At 37.9% G+C, this 17,843-nt stretch overlaps 1 protein-coding gene across 1 annotated transcript in view; it reads right to left on the reverse strand.

Annotated features, from left to right (window-relative positions):
• Positions 1 to 4,273: 4,273 nt before the first annotated feature.
• otud7a (OTU deubiquitinase 7A) overlaps positions 4,274 to 17,843 on the reverse strand; it is an 81,104-nt gene continuing 67,534 nt past the window's right edge. Inside the window, exons 11-13 of the mRNA XM_057329258.1 lie at positions 14,472 to 14,586; positions 13,666 to 13,750; positions 4,274 to 13,583 (exon numbers count right to left, since the gene is read on the reverse strand). Of these exons, the coding sequence (XP_057185241.1) occupies positions 12,507 to 13,583; positions 13,666 to 13,750; positions 14,472 to 14,586 (1,277 nt within the window). The 3' untranslated portion in view covers positions 4,274 to 12,506. The remainder of the gene's footprint in view (positions 13,584 to 13,665; positions 13,751 to 14,471; positions 14,587 to 17,843) is intronic.

The following is a 17,843-nucleotide window of genomic DNA, read 5'->3' on the forward strand; positions in this document are numbered from 1 at the left end:
TAGTGTATAAAGTCAAATCTCTAGTCTTTTTCACGAGTGCAAAACAAGTCTTGAATTCTTTTTGGTAATACTTTGCAGTATGTATAATTCAGTCGCAGGACAATTGACAAATTTGATGAAAAACACCAATTCTAGGCAAGCGATACACCGAAGAAGCAAAAATATAACTGTTTTAATTTATTTTGGATCTTTTACAACATAATGTTTTGACAACATACTTCCCATAGTGATATTGATGTTAGCATTCTTTCTTTCATTCTACATTTTTGGAAAATATTGATATAGTGACCCTAAACTTTTGACTGGTAGTGCAGTTTCACAACTGAACAACTCTTTTATTAAAATATAAAAATGATCAAGTTTTGTCTATGACATATATTGATATTAAAGGATGTTATAAATAGTTTTATAAACATTTTAAAGGGATGGTTCACACAAAAATGGAAATTCTGTCATCGTGTACACATCGTGTACATAGTGACGTTCCTTCAACACAGTCTCAGGGGAATTCGTGACATTGTCACGAACTGTAAACTATTAATCCGTTTTCATTGACACGAATTTCCCCCTTTTTACGACTTTCATTCTAAAGTATTTTAATACGCTGTATCTTTCGTATGTATAAATATATATCAACGCAATCTGATGGGAATTCATACCTATTTTACAAGGTGCCTCATTCGTGTGAATTCCTATTTCCCACGATCTCATTAGTATGTTTTGTAATGATTGACTTTGCCCCTGTGATGCTAGGTTTAGGGGCGGGGTTAGAGTAGCCATTTATAATTGCTTTGCCACCTCATGAAACTTGCGTTTTTAGCAAAGTTAGCCTTTGCTGCTATGTTGGTTAGCCACCTCCTAAAATACTGTATGTACGACTTCTTTTGATATCAGGTTATAAATATATAAATGTACACACACACGCGGTCTGTGTATTAAAGGTTGTGATGACTAACATGAAAAGGGGGTAAATTCGTGTCCATGAACACAAAGGAATAGATTCCAAATTTTCGTGCCTATGCCAAGAACTGGGTTGCACCATCATATTGGTCCAAACCTGTATAAATTGTTCTGCTGAACACACAGATATTTGGAAGTATTTTAGCGATTTTCAGTTCTAGGACATTGTTGACTATAAAAAATGAAATGCTAGTCAAGGGTGCCCTAACTCTGCGTTCCTAAAATTTTCCAAAATATCTAATTTTGTGTTCAACAGAACAATTAAATAAATACAATAATTTGTTTTACTTAATGAATGATAATTCATTGAAAATTGCTAGCATTCTTCCAAATATTTCTCTTTGTGTTCGATAGAACAAAGAAATGTATACAGGTTTGAAACAATTTAAGGGGGAGTAATTGTGACAGAATTATCATTTTTGTGTGAACTATCCCTTTAAACGTTGTATTCTCTAATTTGTAAGAACACATTTGTTTTGATTGGTTGGATTTAGTATCCTATGCTGTTTACATAAACTGAATGTATACTGTATGTTAACAGCCTTGTCACACATTTCTCTCCCCACGCGTAAACTACTACTTAAGCTCCTAAAAATTGTATTTAATGTTGCATCAATGTTAAGAATAACCAATTTAACACAGATTCAACATTAAATCATGGTATAATTTGGCGAGATTACATGCAGTGTTTGATGATTTTATAAATGGTAAAGGTGTCACGTAAGGGTTATGCAACTCATATTTTTAATTTCCAATGTAAGTTTTCAACATGAAATTATCACAGCGCATTTTGCCTCTACGATGTGATAGAAAGAATTAGGGTGGGACTTTATCCATCAGTAACTGATTGGCTCATAAAGAGTGGGCTAAAAATAGAGGAGGGCTTTGTGATCTGGTCATCTGAAAAAGTCAGAGCAGGTGGGGCAAGTCTTTACATTTTAATGGCTTTGATAAATGTTGATAGATTACAATGCAAACTCTTTGCAATAACATGCGCATATGAATCATTCACAAAGATTACTACGTGAAATTGTCTTATGGCATCTAAAGATGACTGTACTGCTCCACCTGTTTTACCCTAAAAGAGCTGCATTCAACAGTTAGACAGACAGAAATAAAGACATTAACACACACGCAGCATTTAATTCTCTCAGCACAGTGAATGATCATACTGCAGTAAAAATCTGAGTATATAAGAACTCTCTGTTCCTCTGCTCTGTGTTTGTGTGTGTGTGTGTGTGTGTGTGTCAAGCCACTGGTGGTGGGCGGCGGGGTAAAGATAACAAGTGAGAGACAAGACATTTCATTCTTGTAATTTCTCTCTCTTTCGCCATCTATCTGCTTTCAGTTTTTGCCAGCTGACACGCTTAAACGCTCGCCTGTGGTCGATGAGGTCAGCGATAAATTGACCAGCATTTCATTCAGCTTTTTCAGTGCTGCGTCTTTGCAGTGTTCCTGTCAGTTCTTCTGAATTTAAACATAGGATCAAGGTCTAGGCTACAAAGATAAAAGCAAGGAAGGTGTGTGTGAGAAAAGAGAGAGAGATAAATAAGTGGGCTGTGCTGGGTTCTTTATGATCAGGAGCTCAGACTGTGAGTGGGTGTCTCTCTGTGGGTGCTGTTGTGGTGTGATAATCCTCTCCCACCGTCACCAGCATGGCATCAGGGGCAGCACCGGCTGGCACTGGCGCTAATGCTACATGCCGTGCCTGTCCAGGAAGTGGTGGTACCAGTGGGTTGGAGAAAGAGCATTGGCAACGTTAGACTGGGCTTCCAGCCTTAAAGGGCCAGCGCTCACAAAAGTATAAATAATTATTGATTATTATTAAATCCACTCAATTCAAATCGATTAATTTTTGTTGCATTGTTGCAAAGCAGTTTAACACATGCAGACAGTAGAAACAGAAGCAGAGAGAGATAATTATGAAAAAAATATATATAAATCATAGAATACATGTATTATTGCACTTTTTCTAATTTTTGTTGAAAGATTGTAATCGGATTGCACTATACTAGACAGCACTGCTCGTCAAATTTTTCATGGGATTTATAATAGTAGTACTGACTGTAAAAATGATTTTCGGTAAGATTATGATCACTTTCTAAGTCAAAAGATGACATAATTGATGACAAAACAAAACAAAACTGATAGGTGGTCATTCATTTTCTACAATGAAAGTGATAGGGACTGGACTCCAAATTGACAAAAAGGCACTTTAAAATGATCAAAATTGTAGTTCAGACAACCTGCTTTATACTCTAAATCTTCTGAAGCCATAATATAACTATGTACGTAAAACAAACAATAATATCGTCGCTGTCCTTCTGAAACCTTGGATGTCCAAATTTGCAGTTTTTCAGGAAATGGAATTTTTTTAAAATGATTAAATACTGTGCTGTCGAAGTATACAAGCACTTTTTAATACTTTTTATTGGTTAGATTTATTGGCGAAACCCAGTGACAAACATAAAGAGTGACTAATAATAATGATTTATGGCAAAAAATCACGAAATATGGAGAAACGAGGTTTCAGAAGGACAGCTGCGAGATGGATTGAAAAGATCTGATAATATCATATATTTATGTATAATATTTAGAAAATATAATATATATAGACTATAAATATTATTTATTATATAAATTATATATATATAATATTTATTTATATTTATTTAGAAAATATAACGTAAGTTAGGTTTATTAATGCATTTAAAATTGTACATGTATTGATCTCCATATTTTTGTCTTTTAATTAGTATTTTTGTTTTTACAAAGAAGCGCAAAACCATTGTGTAGGATCTAAAGTTGAAAGCGTTGGTGAAGCAACGCTGATCCATTTTCTATGCTGCAACAGTCGGGCCTCCTATAATATGAATGCTCAACGATCTTGGCAGAAAAACACGCATGCATATTTAGTAGCAGCTTCATTTCCTCTTTTTGTTCTCATTATATGGGAGCCAAGACTGAAAGTAAAATTGATCATTAGCGTTTTTGATAAGAGCTTTTGTTGTACACGTGACACAGGCACCTGGCTGTGTCTTCATTTTATGGCCTTGCTGTTCCAGCCAAAAGAGCAAAGCTGTTGATAGTTTCAATTGTGGCCATAAATTATGTGGACATAGAAAAGAAAAGACAGTTCTTGTCTTGCTGTGTCTTTCAGAAAACAAGACACTCCCACCCGTGAGTATTTTGGTTGCTCGCTTTCCCAGCTCATCCACGTCGCCTCCGCAGGGCTCACCTGTTGAAAGACCTCTCTCTCTCTCTCTCACACACACGAACGCACACGCACGCACGCACGCACAGCACGCACACACACACACACACACACACACACACACACACACACACACACACAGTGTCTGCTCATTTTACATGGGCGGAGGGTGAAGCAACTGCAGAGTAAAGCTATAAAGTCTTGTCTCATTCTGTACTTTTATTCAAAGAATGTAAAAAGCATCTCGTAACAATACGTGCCACACAAAAGATCTTTAGGTCGCAGTTCATATTATCTACTGTAATACAACATTAACACCCCAAATTAAACTTAATCCTTTAACTACAGGTGTTAGTGCCAATGTGTGGAAGGTAAAATCCAGTAAATCCAGTGTTTGTGGGTTTACGAAGTTTATTACATTTTACATATTTTGATGAACTTGTTTTTAATGCTTAGTTTTTAATCCACACACTAAGAAATAAAAACGTACATTTTGACTTGAAATTTTAAGATAATTTGCTGTACATTTCACGGCAATTTTCAACTCAATAAATTAATGTAAAATATCTTTCAACTACACTTATAAAGGGAAATCAGATGAAACAACTTAAATTGTTAAGATGGGCCACCAGAAAAAAATGTTTAAAAAAAATTGTAAAGTAACATGACATGTTTTCATATTATTTTTCACCCGACATGTTTTACAGTATAGGTTTCTGTAATTTGACATTTTTACCCGTATTTCAAGAATATGTGAAAATTCAGTAAAACAAAAACAACAAATTCCATAGAATTGCAGTTTTTTACAGTGTACACAAACAAAAAAATTTACTCCTACTAAAAATATTTGCTCAAGTTACTTTATTATCTTTGTTCAGAGGATATTTTGAAATTAGATTTTGCAGTACAAATGTCAGCAGCTGTTGATCTATTGATGCTTTCAGGGTGGTGGTGAAACTTCCAACAGTTATGTGTGTTGTGCACTGAAAAGTCGTAATTTCTATATTTGTATGACTTGGAAGGATTTTCCTACTATATGTTTAAACTGAACATCTTGAACCAGATGGAATAATGCTACTGTGAAAGACCCACGCAGTAGTGTACTATTACCGCCTTGTGCTCACGTACTGTCAGGGCTGGGGGGTAACGAAATACATATAACTTAGTTACTTATTTAAAATACAAAATTTGAGTAACTGTATTTCATTACAGTTACTTTTAAATGGGTGGTAATCAAATTACAGTTACATCCGAAAAGTATTTTAGATCACCAAAGTGATTACTATGAATTTTAATGTCATGTATTTCATTTAAACATTAATATAAACTGTAAGGCAATTAATGTAAACGGCAATCTGTAATTCTCTGACTCTGGCAATCTGCAAAAGCATCCTAAAGTAAAGTTATACTCATAAGTTTCATTCCCCTTGCCGAATTTGCAAAATTTGAATAATTTTAACAAAATAAGAGGGATTTGGTTTCATAGAAGTTTCATGTTAATTGTATTTAGTACTGTCCTGAAAAAGCTATTTCACACAAAAGACGTTTACATACAGTATACTGTACTCCAAAAGACAAACTGACTGAATTTATACAAATTGTCACATAAAAAAATGTAAATACATGTACCCTTGAATCTTTATTGTCTGTCTGTCGTTACCTGAATGATCGACGACTGTTTTCATGTTTTGTGGTAGTTGTTCGTGAGTTTCTTGTTTGAGCGACTTTTTGTCTCTCAGTTTTGACATTTTTCTCACAATTGTGAGTTTATAACTCACAATTCTGACTTCTTTTCTTAGAATTGTGAGACTTACACTCACATTTGTGGACTATAATGTCCAATGAGGGAAACTGAACTGGGTAAAACTGCTGTTGTTTAAAATAATATGCAGAGGAAAGCCAAGTCCTCTGTTTGGTGATCCCTTTGTGTTACGTACCTTATTAGTATTTCAAAGTATTCTTAAGTATTTAGATTAAGTTACAAAACTTGTGTAATCTAATGAAATACTTATTACTTAAAAAGTTATTACTAACGTATTACTTTTTAAAGCATGTATTTTGTAATCTGTAGTGAGATACATTTTAAAAGTAACCTTTAGCCCTGCGTACTGTAGGCTACAGTACAAAAACGCACTGGCAGTCATGTCACAAGACCTCTAACATTCAGTCCTATATACACATGACAGCATCATGTCCCAGTTGAGCACACTGTACATTGTTCCATCTTTATCTCCATTAACACTAGATCACAACCATCTCTGCACAGACACACATTGTGTGCACTGGATGAACTTTTGCTATTTTTTCATTTTTTAGCAATTCAGTACAGAGAGTGTGTAATGTTTTGAAGAGAGTTACACACAAATGCAAACTAGGTCACGGGAGAGCCATAAAGGGGCCGTTGTGCTGATTGATGGCACTGTGTCTATATTGTGTTTTTTACATTTTTGTACATTGCCTATTTCTATATTATTGTATATTATTTCATTTTTTTTATCATCTGTGTTCTGTCCTGTTGCTGTCTTTCTGTTGCACTGTGGAGCTTCTGTCACTATAACAAATTCCTCGTATGTGGAAACATAATTGGCCAATAAAGCTCATTCTATTCTATTCTCTATTCTATTCGGTGTTTTTGAGCACGCTGCTTAGCGCAGAGATGACTGTTCACGTGACCCTCTGAAAAGAAAAACATCTTTCCCCTTTGCCTAGCCCTCCAGAGGTACAAATACAATGACACGATTAGAAAGTCATTTTGCAACTTTGAAAAAGCTTAAGAAAACTGAATTATACGTCCTGCATTATAGCAAATTTATATTTTCAGTATCTGCTCTCAGTCAGTTGTAAGAATATTTGTGTAGGTGTGTCTGAGATCCTTGTGGGTGTATTATTTCTTAACAAAAACCTCATAAAAACTTCCCACGCATTATGCACATGACATTTGATGACAAAAGGGTAAGAGACCCATTTTGCATTTTAAACTATTGAGCAAAAGTACATAAGAAGCAAGTAAAAAAATAAATAAGAAAAATATCTGCCACCATGACAACAAAATAAGCTTGAATTAATTAGAAGCTTAAATTAATTTTTTTTTACCCCATTGGCAAAGTCAATAGTTTTTACAATACAACTGTGTAAAAAAATCCTGTAAAAACTGTAATTTTCCAGAAGCTGTAGCGCCAGGTAAATACTGTAAAATAACAGTGTTGTTTTCTTGCTTTCTCTGTAAATTTACAGTCTTTTTCAGAAACAAAAATCTGTAAAATAAATTACTGTAAAATTATTATTTTTTAAAGCTAAGACTAAATATCTTAGGTCATTTTACTTTTTAACCAAATGTATCTAGTTAGGAATGTTTAGATGTTTAGGTTGTACTTTTAAAAAAAAGACAAAAATACTAAAAAAAGATATTTTTTTGCAGTGCAGCAGAAAGTTAACACACCTCTTTTTTTTCCTATAATGAAAGCGAATGGTGACCTGGGGCCGGTTGCATAAACTACTTAGACTAGTCTTACAAGTTAGTCATCTAATTTTTTTCTTCAAGAATGGTCATAACTTAAGGTCAGTTACATAAAAAGGTAGATTTGTCTAATTGAAATCTGAAATTTAAGACTGATTGGTCCTAAATAATTGCTAGTCAGTGAGACTGTTAAGACGCATTCTTAACTTAGCGGCTAAGTTTATGCAACTGGCCCCTGAAGCTGTCAAACTCTTAAAATAACAAAACTACCATAATATTCTTAGCCTTCTTAAGCCACGCTAACATAATTTAAAGAAAAGACCAACATTTAATTTATTCATTTACTATTTAATTACCACAACTTCCATATCTCATTTATTCAAATTAAAATATGGCACAACATACATGTATCACCAATGATGCTAAAAGTCACTGGTTCTTGTGTTGTGTAATTTGAATAGCATAAATGAGATTTGAGAGAGCATGATTCATATGGACTACTATTGTGTCACTTCTATGTCTTTGTCAAACACCCTTTTGTAGCCTATGGAAGACAGAAAGTGACAATTTTATGACAAAAGTTCTTGGCCGAACTCATACTTAAAACATCATTCTATAACCAGGAACGCTTTTAAGTAGACGCTTTAAGAACGCTTTTTTAAGTGTCTTAAATTCCAGGCCTGTAAAATACTTCTGTGTACAGTATGCTAAGAATGTCTGTCTCAAGCTGTAATGCAGCATGACAGGGAGCTCATTGTAAGTTTGGGGCCCTTGACAGATGTTAGACAGGTGACCTGCGGGGCAGCTGTTCGGTGCTGCGTTTCATACAAATGCGTCTTTAAGACGTGTTTCACAACCAACACCAAGTACTGAATCAGCGCAGGACGTGCAATTTTAAACAGGATTCTATTCGAGTTTCACAGGATCAATCATACTAGAAGGCACACGGTCTTATGTGGGTGTTGTATGCTGCAGACTGAAACAGCAGCCTAGGGCACTGCTCAAATTACACGACACTGACGAAAAACACACTCGCAGACATGCAAGCCTATTGGCACATGCAAGTCGTAGATGCACACGTGCATGCACCTTGCTTCCATAGTGCAAAAATGGGACCACTCTATTTTGGGTCCCTTTTATTCATGTAAGTAAAAAAAACTAACAAAAATTGTCCATATCAACTTTTCTGTGTGTTAAAAAGTATACTGACTGGAAAAGGCACAAGGTTTATAGAATAACCCAAACAATTGAAAGAACCACACGGACACCATTGTAAACAATAAACTAATCTTATTTTGTCTCTTTTCTCTGGCTATTTACATTGGTACCTAATGTGCAAATTAATAACTTAAAGTAGTGTAAAACTCGCAAATAAATACAAAATCATATTTTACAATTCTAAGATGGTGAGAGTCCATGAGCTTGTCCAATATGAAGGAGGGAGAGGAAAAGCATGGGACGAGAAAGACGTTCATGACAGACGAGTACAAACATGAGAGGAAAACAAAGAAAGCAGTGGACATCCTTGGCCAGGAAAGACAGAAACACAGAGACAGAGCGTGGGTTACCTGGACATCAACACACAACTAATACAGCAAGCGTTGCTCTCATGGCAATCTTATCCATGTAGAAATACACGTGGGGCCTTTGCTTAGCAGAGAGACACAAAGTAGCTAATGTGCTAGTTGTTCGCAGAAAGTCTCAAGGTGTTTTGAGTAGACCAGTTACCTGCACTATGCTAAATTACTAGCATGTGAGGACTAGCATCGTGAGCGGTGGAATGTTTGGTGGAGAGTTAGCATGACGGTAGCTTTTTGTTGATGGCAATGCTGTGATAAATAGATGGGTTTCCATTACAGATTTGCACAAAACATATGCAACATTTTCTAAATGTTGATAAAAAAATGTAGCAGTTATGTGACAGCATTTTCAATGTTAATGATGTTATATGACACAAATGTAACTTTTTGTTCTCGCAATAAGTTATTCTTACCCAACTTCTTTTGGGTTTTATGGTGGGTTGCGAACCCTTCTTCCAAATATATTCTTTTGTGTTCTGCAGAAGAAAGTCATAAAGGTTTGAAATGACAAGAGGGTGAGCAAACGATGACAGAATGTTTGTTTTTGGGTGAACTGTCCCTTTAAAAGAATCTTGATGTGACTTTCTCAAATGCCATGTGACCTGTAAATGCGACAAAAACTGTTTCCATGAAAAACACCTTATGCGAGCGTACAACTTTTTTTGGCAAAATATAGGAGTGTTTGCGAAATTGACGTGTTTCCATTGGCCATATTTTCAATTTGTGCAATTTGAAAGGTAATGGAAACGCAGCTAATGTTTCATCTAGGCGAGTCAAAAATATCATGGCAAGATTTGTTTCTTGAAACATCCAATTTTAAAGAAATTAATTTTGTTTGGTAGCTAGCAGAAGTGCAATTTTAACACTGTGTCCTAACAAGCGCATAGTTTTTGTCTAGATCTAGATGTGACTGCATCAAGCAACATACGAGAAAAAAATTGATTGGGTTTCCATTTCTACACACAATACAATCTCATGTGTGAAAATTCCTCCCCACATATTACACGTAAATGTGTAAATTTGTAGCGTCATGCATACGTTTCTTTTTCAGTGTTGTCACATAGCACCTAAATAAGACACAGTGTTACACCACTGTTAGCAATGCTATCTATAAAACTTAAATGTAGCCTACCCTCCAATATCTAATTTAGTTGTCTTTGTCTTTAAATATTGACCACTGTAACTGCATGTTTAAAACTTCTATCTGAGGACAAATGAAATGGGGCTGAGGAACATTTTTTTGGCATGTGAGAGACTAGCATGGCAGTGTTAGCATGAATGCTAATGCTGATGACCAATTGGCACTTATAGCCAAGCTGTGCCATTGAAGGTAATAAACAATTGACGCATACAAAGTTTACAACTCTCCACCTTTAGTCCACTGCTGACGCATAAAAGGGTTTGCATTTCATACTTATATCCTCAGGGAACATTTCTCAAAGACGTTTCTTAATATTTACGATTTACTAGCATGACTGGGTTATACTGTATATTGCACATACAGGCAGCAGTGAATGGAAGTCAAATGCTTACTGTATTACATGTCAAGTTGGACACAATAGTGAGGATTCAGTTGATATCATGATGCAATGCAAACCCTCCCATGAAAAGGATTTATATTACATTATGCTGCATGATGAAAAAAACAAGTGTTTGTATGTACAGATAGCTATGAAAAAAATAAGAGACCACAAAAATGCCTTTAATCTGCATTTCTACATGTACGGCGTCCATTTTATTCCAGTGTAAGGTAAATTTTAACATAAAAAGAAAACCTCCAGAGCGACAAAGTCACCCAACAGAAAATGTGAAAGACTGAGAGAATGCAAAACACACGAAGGTTGAGATTAAAAATCTGGGTTATTCCATCAAATATTATATTTTAATAACCATTCTTAAATAGATTAGTATTTTGTTGTTTAAAAATTAATATAAACTTAACTTTGCAGTATTTGATGTTTTCTGCATCTTTTGTGTTCTTTATTTTTATTTGGAATTTGGAAAAAAACAGAATGTTACAAAATAACACAAAAATGATAATGTTAACTAAAACTATAAATATCAAATTCAGGAAAACTGACAATATTTTTGGAATGGTCTCTTATTTTTTCAGAGCTGTACATACGGTTTACACCACAATATCAATCTGCAAGGACATTTTGATATGTCACATATTGAATATTTCCACAGTAATAATTATTTCACAACAATCTCATTTAATTCCACCCACTTCCCTTAAAATTACATGGGAAAATATGGCTGACGTTATGAATGCATAGATAAAAGCGGGAGGGATAGCGGTTGTTACCAAACTTATTGCTTTAAAAAAAAAATCCAGTATTGAACAGTCCCTCTCCCTCCCTTAATTATTTGCAATGCACAGCAAAATCTATGGTATTCAATATTGAGATTCCAAAGAGCTATGCTGTGAAATATTGCATTATAATGACCTCTAAACAGAGTTGCCCCATTGATGATTGGGTAGCTCTTTTAGAAACTGACATGACATATCTCTTTCAGCAGGTACAAGGAGTTTTACAACATAGACTGAGCGAAATGCACAGACGAGAGCTTTTACTCTAGAACAAGTAAAAGATTGAATTAAATCGGACGTAAGACAAACAATAACACAATCTCTGGCCAAAGCTGTAAACTGATTCTGGTTGCACTTCCTGTCATTTTAAAGCAGTGTGCATTTGCTATCGAGAGTAAAGTAACAAGAATACAAGGAGGCTGATCTTAAATATAGTAGGAAAATGTTATGCCAGTTCTTTGTATCGCTTGCAAAGTGCTAAAAGGTTGTGACGCTGCAGTTGTTTTCACACACACCGGTGGCAGCCATACACGTGACGCGCTATCCCGGTCGATGCACCTTCAACTCCCGTTCCCTACGTTTCAGCTCTTCTCTATAACAGTAGGAGCAGAAATTCTCAGTCTCAGGCCGGCCATAGAAGGTACAGTTGTCCCTCCTGCAACGTTTCTGCTGGAAGCAGTACATCGGACAAACAGCGCTCTGTCCTTTGGTTTTGTCCTGCCCGAGCCAACCATGGGGCACCGGGTCTTCATCCGCGAACTCCAGACAGTCCCGGATGTCACCGGTTTTGAAGCCGTTGGTGTATGTGTGTGACTTGTGTTCCCCGGGCATGTTGTAGGGGAAGGTGTCTACGGCATTGACGGTACGAATCCCAGACATGCGGGCTGGACTGTAGCTCTGAGAGGACAGTGAACGGTTTTGTTGAGGGTAGGTGGCACACGTTTTGAGCGTTCCCACCAACGGCTTGTAGGGCTCATCCTGTTAGCTGGATGACTGCAGATTGACATCTCTCAGGTGGATGACACTGTGCCGCTGGATAGGTGGCGTATGGCTATAGTGGGCTGAAACGGGGAGCGGTCCGGATCTCTTAGCACCATTACTAGGAGAGGAGAAAGGGATGGGAGACATGGAGGATCCTGAAATGGACGCTGTGATGGGTATTGGGATAGGAGAAGCAGAAAGCTTTGGGCTTCCTCTTTCTTGGACCTTCACGGCCTGTATGGGATTATGGCTGGGGTGCAAAACCGGCGAGCAACTCTCAGGTGGAGAGCTATCCGAACACTCTCTTTGAAAAGCGCTCTCCTGCTCCGGCTTCTTCAGTGCGACGCCATTAGTCTGTGATTTCTTCTCGCCCTCTGCTTTTCTTTTCTGTTCCTGCTCGGCACTGAAACGTTCCTGGGCGCTGCTCAGATAAAAGCTAATCATCTCTTCGTGAAACTGGTGCCGGTGGCTGGTGAGCAGCAAGCCGGCGAAGATAAACTTGCGCTCACCCTGCATGGCTGCCCTAAGAATGTTCAGGCTTAGTTTGACGTCTGTGCTGTACTTCCAGTTGTCCAGTGTCCGGTCACCCGAGTTTTTGCCCGATCCTGTTTGTCTCTCGACAGGTGAGCTACCAGATGCACGGTCGGTAGGAGAAGGACTGGTCGTCTTCTCTGAAGAGGACGTACTGGCCGATTGACCTGACTCCTCCTTGCTGCCTTTTCGTATTTTCGAGTCTTTTTTCTTAGGTTTCTGCTCGCCATTCTCCATAGTTCGTCCGTTCGCTGAGTTGGACTTGCTGATCTTGCCATGGACGAGTCCTCCCAAGCCACCCATGTTCTTTTTAAGCTTTATACCCAACGTCTTGCTAAAGCTTCCCAACTTGTTTGCTACCGAATCTGCTCGAGTTTTGTCTTTGTCTTTCCGCTGCTTGTCCTTGTCCTTCTCCTTATTTGATTTGCCGCTATTGATGTTGGAGTTACTGCAAACAGACTCCCGGTCCGAATCGATGGATTCTGCCAAAGATTGTACATCCTCGCCTGCAGAGGCAGTGGGCGACTCAGGCTGAGCCAAGGGAGCCTGTAAGACACATCATCAGGGCTCATAAGTGAATTTCATGTTAAACGAACTGCTTGTTAAATATCAGTAGAAGATCACTCACCCTTGTTTCAGATGGAATTCGAATCCACGTTACATTCATGTAGTTGTGCAGAAGGTTTAGTTTAGCTTCTAGTGACAGAATAAGACTGGAGAGAAAAGAGGACATTGTCAGACATTCAAGTTTCTTTCTAGTGTCAATATGGAATATTGTAAAATGCCCTGCTGCTGAAAGAAAAACAACAGATTTGGTCATGGATACCTTTTGTCCTGTCCTACTTGTCAGTGAAAATGACACAAATTCCAAACCAAGTATGACAAGTGCATAGATCCAGTCACCAAAGGATGACAGTAATTAGTTTATATTCATCAGTCCATTATGAAACCAAAAGAACGGGTGCCAACTCATACAGCAATTTCAGCACAGATGTTTATTTTGGAACTCTGTTCTTCCTTCCGTAATCATGTCTTGGGCAGTGCTGTAGCATATTATTTACAGTATATGCTTTAATTGATAGACCTCTGGAAATTTACTCCGATTTAAAAACATCCTGCACAAGTCAACTAGACCATACGCAATACTGCAATACTGATAAAAAGTGCTTCCATGACATTAGACTGCACAAGTTTTAATGAACACTGTCTGTCAAGGGAACTCGACATCTATGAGGATAATGTGGCCCTGTGCCATGGCCTGCTAGACAGATTTAGTCTTAAATCCTTCATATGGTAGAGATAACGTATAGATGAGGCCTCGTTTGGCCTTTCTTTATCAAGTACACCTTATTTTATGTCATTTCAGTTTGCTATGTTTGTGTACTACTGGAATGTAGGATGGGGATGAGAGAGAGGGAAAGAAAGCGTTCTTACTTCGCCAGCTTGGCGTTGTCGTTGTCATCCCTCCCCCATTCCCAGACCCTCCCCGGGTCCACAGCAAAGTGCAGAGCTAGCAGCTTGTGCTCGGAGTCGGTCAGTGGGATAACGGCTAGAAACGAGGGACAAAAAGAAGTGTTTAGAGGCAAAAACAGATGTTGTGTGCATATCATATTGCAGTTTTTTGTACTGACTTATTTACTTATTTTCTTTTTTGGTTTGTGTACATTATATTTGTAATTATATTAATAAAATAAATCTAATAAGACGAATGGTGTTAAATTAAAAGATTTATCAAAAATAGCTTTTACTACCTTTTGAAAAAATTTTTGGGGTTGAATTTAGGAAATTTTGGGGTTGAAATTTTGCGCTAAATTGTGGGGTTGAATTTCAGAAATTTTGGGGTTGAAATTTTGAATTAAATTGTGGGGTTGAATTTCAGAAATTTTGGGGTTGAAATTTTGAATTAAATTTTGGGGTTGAATTTCAGAAATTTTGAGGTTGAAATTTAAAAAAAAATTGGGGTTGAATTAAAAAAAAAACTACTTTGTCTATATTCACTTCACTTCATTCACTTTGAGTCCAGAGATCTAATTTCTACGGTGCTTATATGAGAAACAAAAATCATATTGTACAACATTCCATCAACCATTTGACAGAAAAGGGGACAACCGTACCCTTGCATTCCCTTTTTCCTTTCACTCCTTTCATCAAATACAACTCACTGTTCCTTTCAAAGCACAGTCTGAAAGCAGAATGACAGTGAAAGCGAGTGTGGGTTGATAGAAAAGAGCGATTCAGTTCTCGTGACTGTTGGAAACTACAGCATGTTCAAACGGAGGACGTTCCAGACCCTTCTGTCACAACCCTACACATACACTGATGGAACAAACTGTCTCCGCTCCTCATGATCGCCCTGCCGTTTGCCAGGTGACTGCTGGGTACAACTCACTGTGTACTAGCGATGAACATACTGCTCTCTGATGACTCATTTAAATGACACTATGGGTGTAATCTTCAATGAAGAGTGGGTGTCAGTGAGAGACATCAAGTCACAGTAGTGAATAAGTGTGTGTTGTGTATGTGTGTGAAGGAAAGAAAAGGTCAAGGATTGATGGAGTACGTGTGGAGAAGTGTATCATTCAGACATCTTCCACAAAGACAAGTGCACCCTCGAACACACTTCCTCCCTGTCGAATTTTCAATGAGCGCACGACTTTGCCTCCCACCCACGTCTTTTAATTCACAATCCTGGCAAACTAAAAGTGCCAGAAATGCCCAGCTGGTCTGATAAACATTCTCATCGTCCAAAATCACAGTCCCCGCATAGAGTTCTTCCCACTTTTTACACACTTCAGTGGGGAATTTTGTTTTGAAAAGCACAACAATGAGTGATTCAGTTCACAAAAGTTAACAGAAAGGTTTCGAGTATCACTATACTACAAGAGGAATTCTTCAGGGAACGTTGGGGTACCACTTTGTCAAGCAGAAAATGATCCCAGATCAGCACCCTTTATCCACATATCAAATATTCAACAAAAAAAAAGAAAAATTCTGTCATCATTTATTTATCATCATGTTGTTCAAAACCTGTATATGATCCTTACTGCAGTGTAAATAATGTACTTTGAGAAATGTCTCAGTGGTTTTGTGTCCATACAATGGAAGTCAATGGGGGCCAATGTTGTTTGGTTACCAACATTCTTCAAAATATCTTTTTTTTGTGTTCTGCCGAGGAAAGAAAGTCATACAGGTTTGAAATGAAATGACGGGGATTAAATAATTTTAAAAAATCATTTACGGACTGAGGTTAGTGGCTTGCATCTTCTAAACCTACTTCCCTTTTTACGGGTAGTTCATGGTTAGGATAAGAAATAAGGTTGGGACTACATTTCCTAGTTAGGAATTTGGGTTAAGACCAATAAAAACAGTTTACAGAGTAAAAATCTAACTCTAAAAACTATTTACCCCAACCATCCTGTTTTTTTTTTGTCTGGGCAATCCACACACAACCTCTGTCACATTCGCAACCTCCATTTGCTATTTTGTGGGTCAAATTCTTGCGGGGTTACACCGGGACAAGATAGAAACTATCCAAGATCCAAACAAAGAGGAAAGTAGGTGGAATTCTCAATTCGGGGCAGACGCTGTACAAAATACCACTCACTCCCTCACAAACGTTCTTGCAGACTCATACATTCAGCTAACCAACAAACAGGCGATTGTGCTCCCACCCCCCTCCCAACATCGCACTCACAGATACAGTTCCCAGCACAGCGAGGTCAGACGGTGAACGCTAGAGCTATGTGGGGTTGTGTCCCGACTCCTACATTGCAGCTGTCTTCCCCTCATCGACCCGGCGAACACACTCCTGTGGACTCATATGCACTCCGGGCTCCTGTTGTTACCATCTGGGCGGTTTCCAGGTCCAAACACCACCGCTGCCAGTTCAACCCCGAGGGACTGGAGTATAATGTATTTAGTATCCCGTCTGGCAGTAGTAGAAATCTGTCCTCGACTGACCCAACTCAGCAGCATACACATAGAACCATTACATCAAGGTCCCCCGCTTTAAAGGAACGAGGGCCGATTCAGCTGATTCCTGAAGCATTTGTTGGAATTTGGGGGGTGAGAGTGAGGCATAAAATAGAGGTGGGAGTGAGACAGAATTCATGACTAGGTACCCTTATGCCATCGACCTGTTGTTATAACCGGACCACTTTGTCTGGTTCAACAAACAAAAACATTTAAGCTTGACCTAAGGAAGTGATAATGGCCAAATAGGGGGCACCCTCACACTAGAAAAAGTTCAAACTGGTCAAGAGATGTCAACATCGAAGTTGTAGCGGAAAAAGTAGCCTTTCAAGTTTTTACTTGTTTGTACACCATTCAACACCATTGAGATCACTAGATTCATAGCATTTTTGGCACCGTAATCCTGACAAACAAAGAATCTGTTGCAGAGCTTCACGATAACAAACAGTTGTTGACCTACAGCATTGCTTAAGTCTGGCATAATACATTACAAATGCATTACAATCAAAGTTTATTCCATTAAAAAAAAAGGAAGTTTGACGTATGCCGAACGGGTCCAGCTGCACGACGTGGCACCGACTATGGAAAGTTAGATAGGCAGTAAGTGGGAATATTGGTCACGCAAGGCAAGCGCGATATAATCCTTTTGAATGAGAATGATATTCCAGGGATTATTGTGTTTTTCTTGATCCTTCCCCCTCTGGTGGAAGATATCAATCACTGCAGTCGCCCCCACCAGGGAAAACAATTAGTCTGCTTCAGTCACGCAAAGCACGCTCGTGCTTAATGAGGTGAGAATTCAGGAGTTTGCCATTTTCGTTCCCAGCCGTGTAT

The sequence above is a fragment of the Triplophysa rosa genome, linkage group LG3 (assembly GCF_024868665.1).
Source record: "Triplophysa rosa linkage group LG3, Trosa_1v2, whole genome shotgun sequence".
Lineage (NCBI taxonomy): Eukaryota > Metazoa > Chordata > Actinopteri > Cypriniformes > Nemacheilidae > Triplophysa > Triplophysa rosa.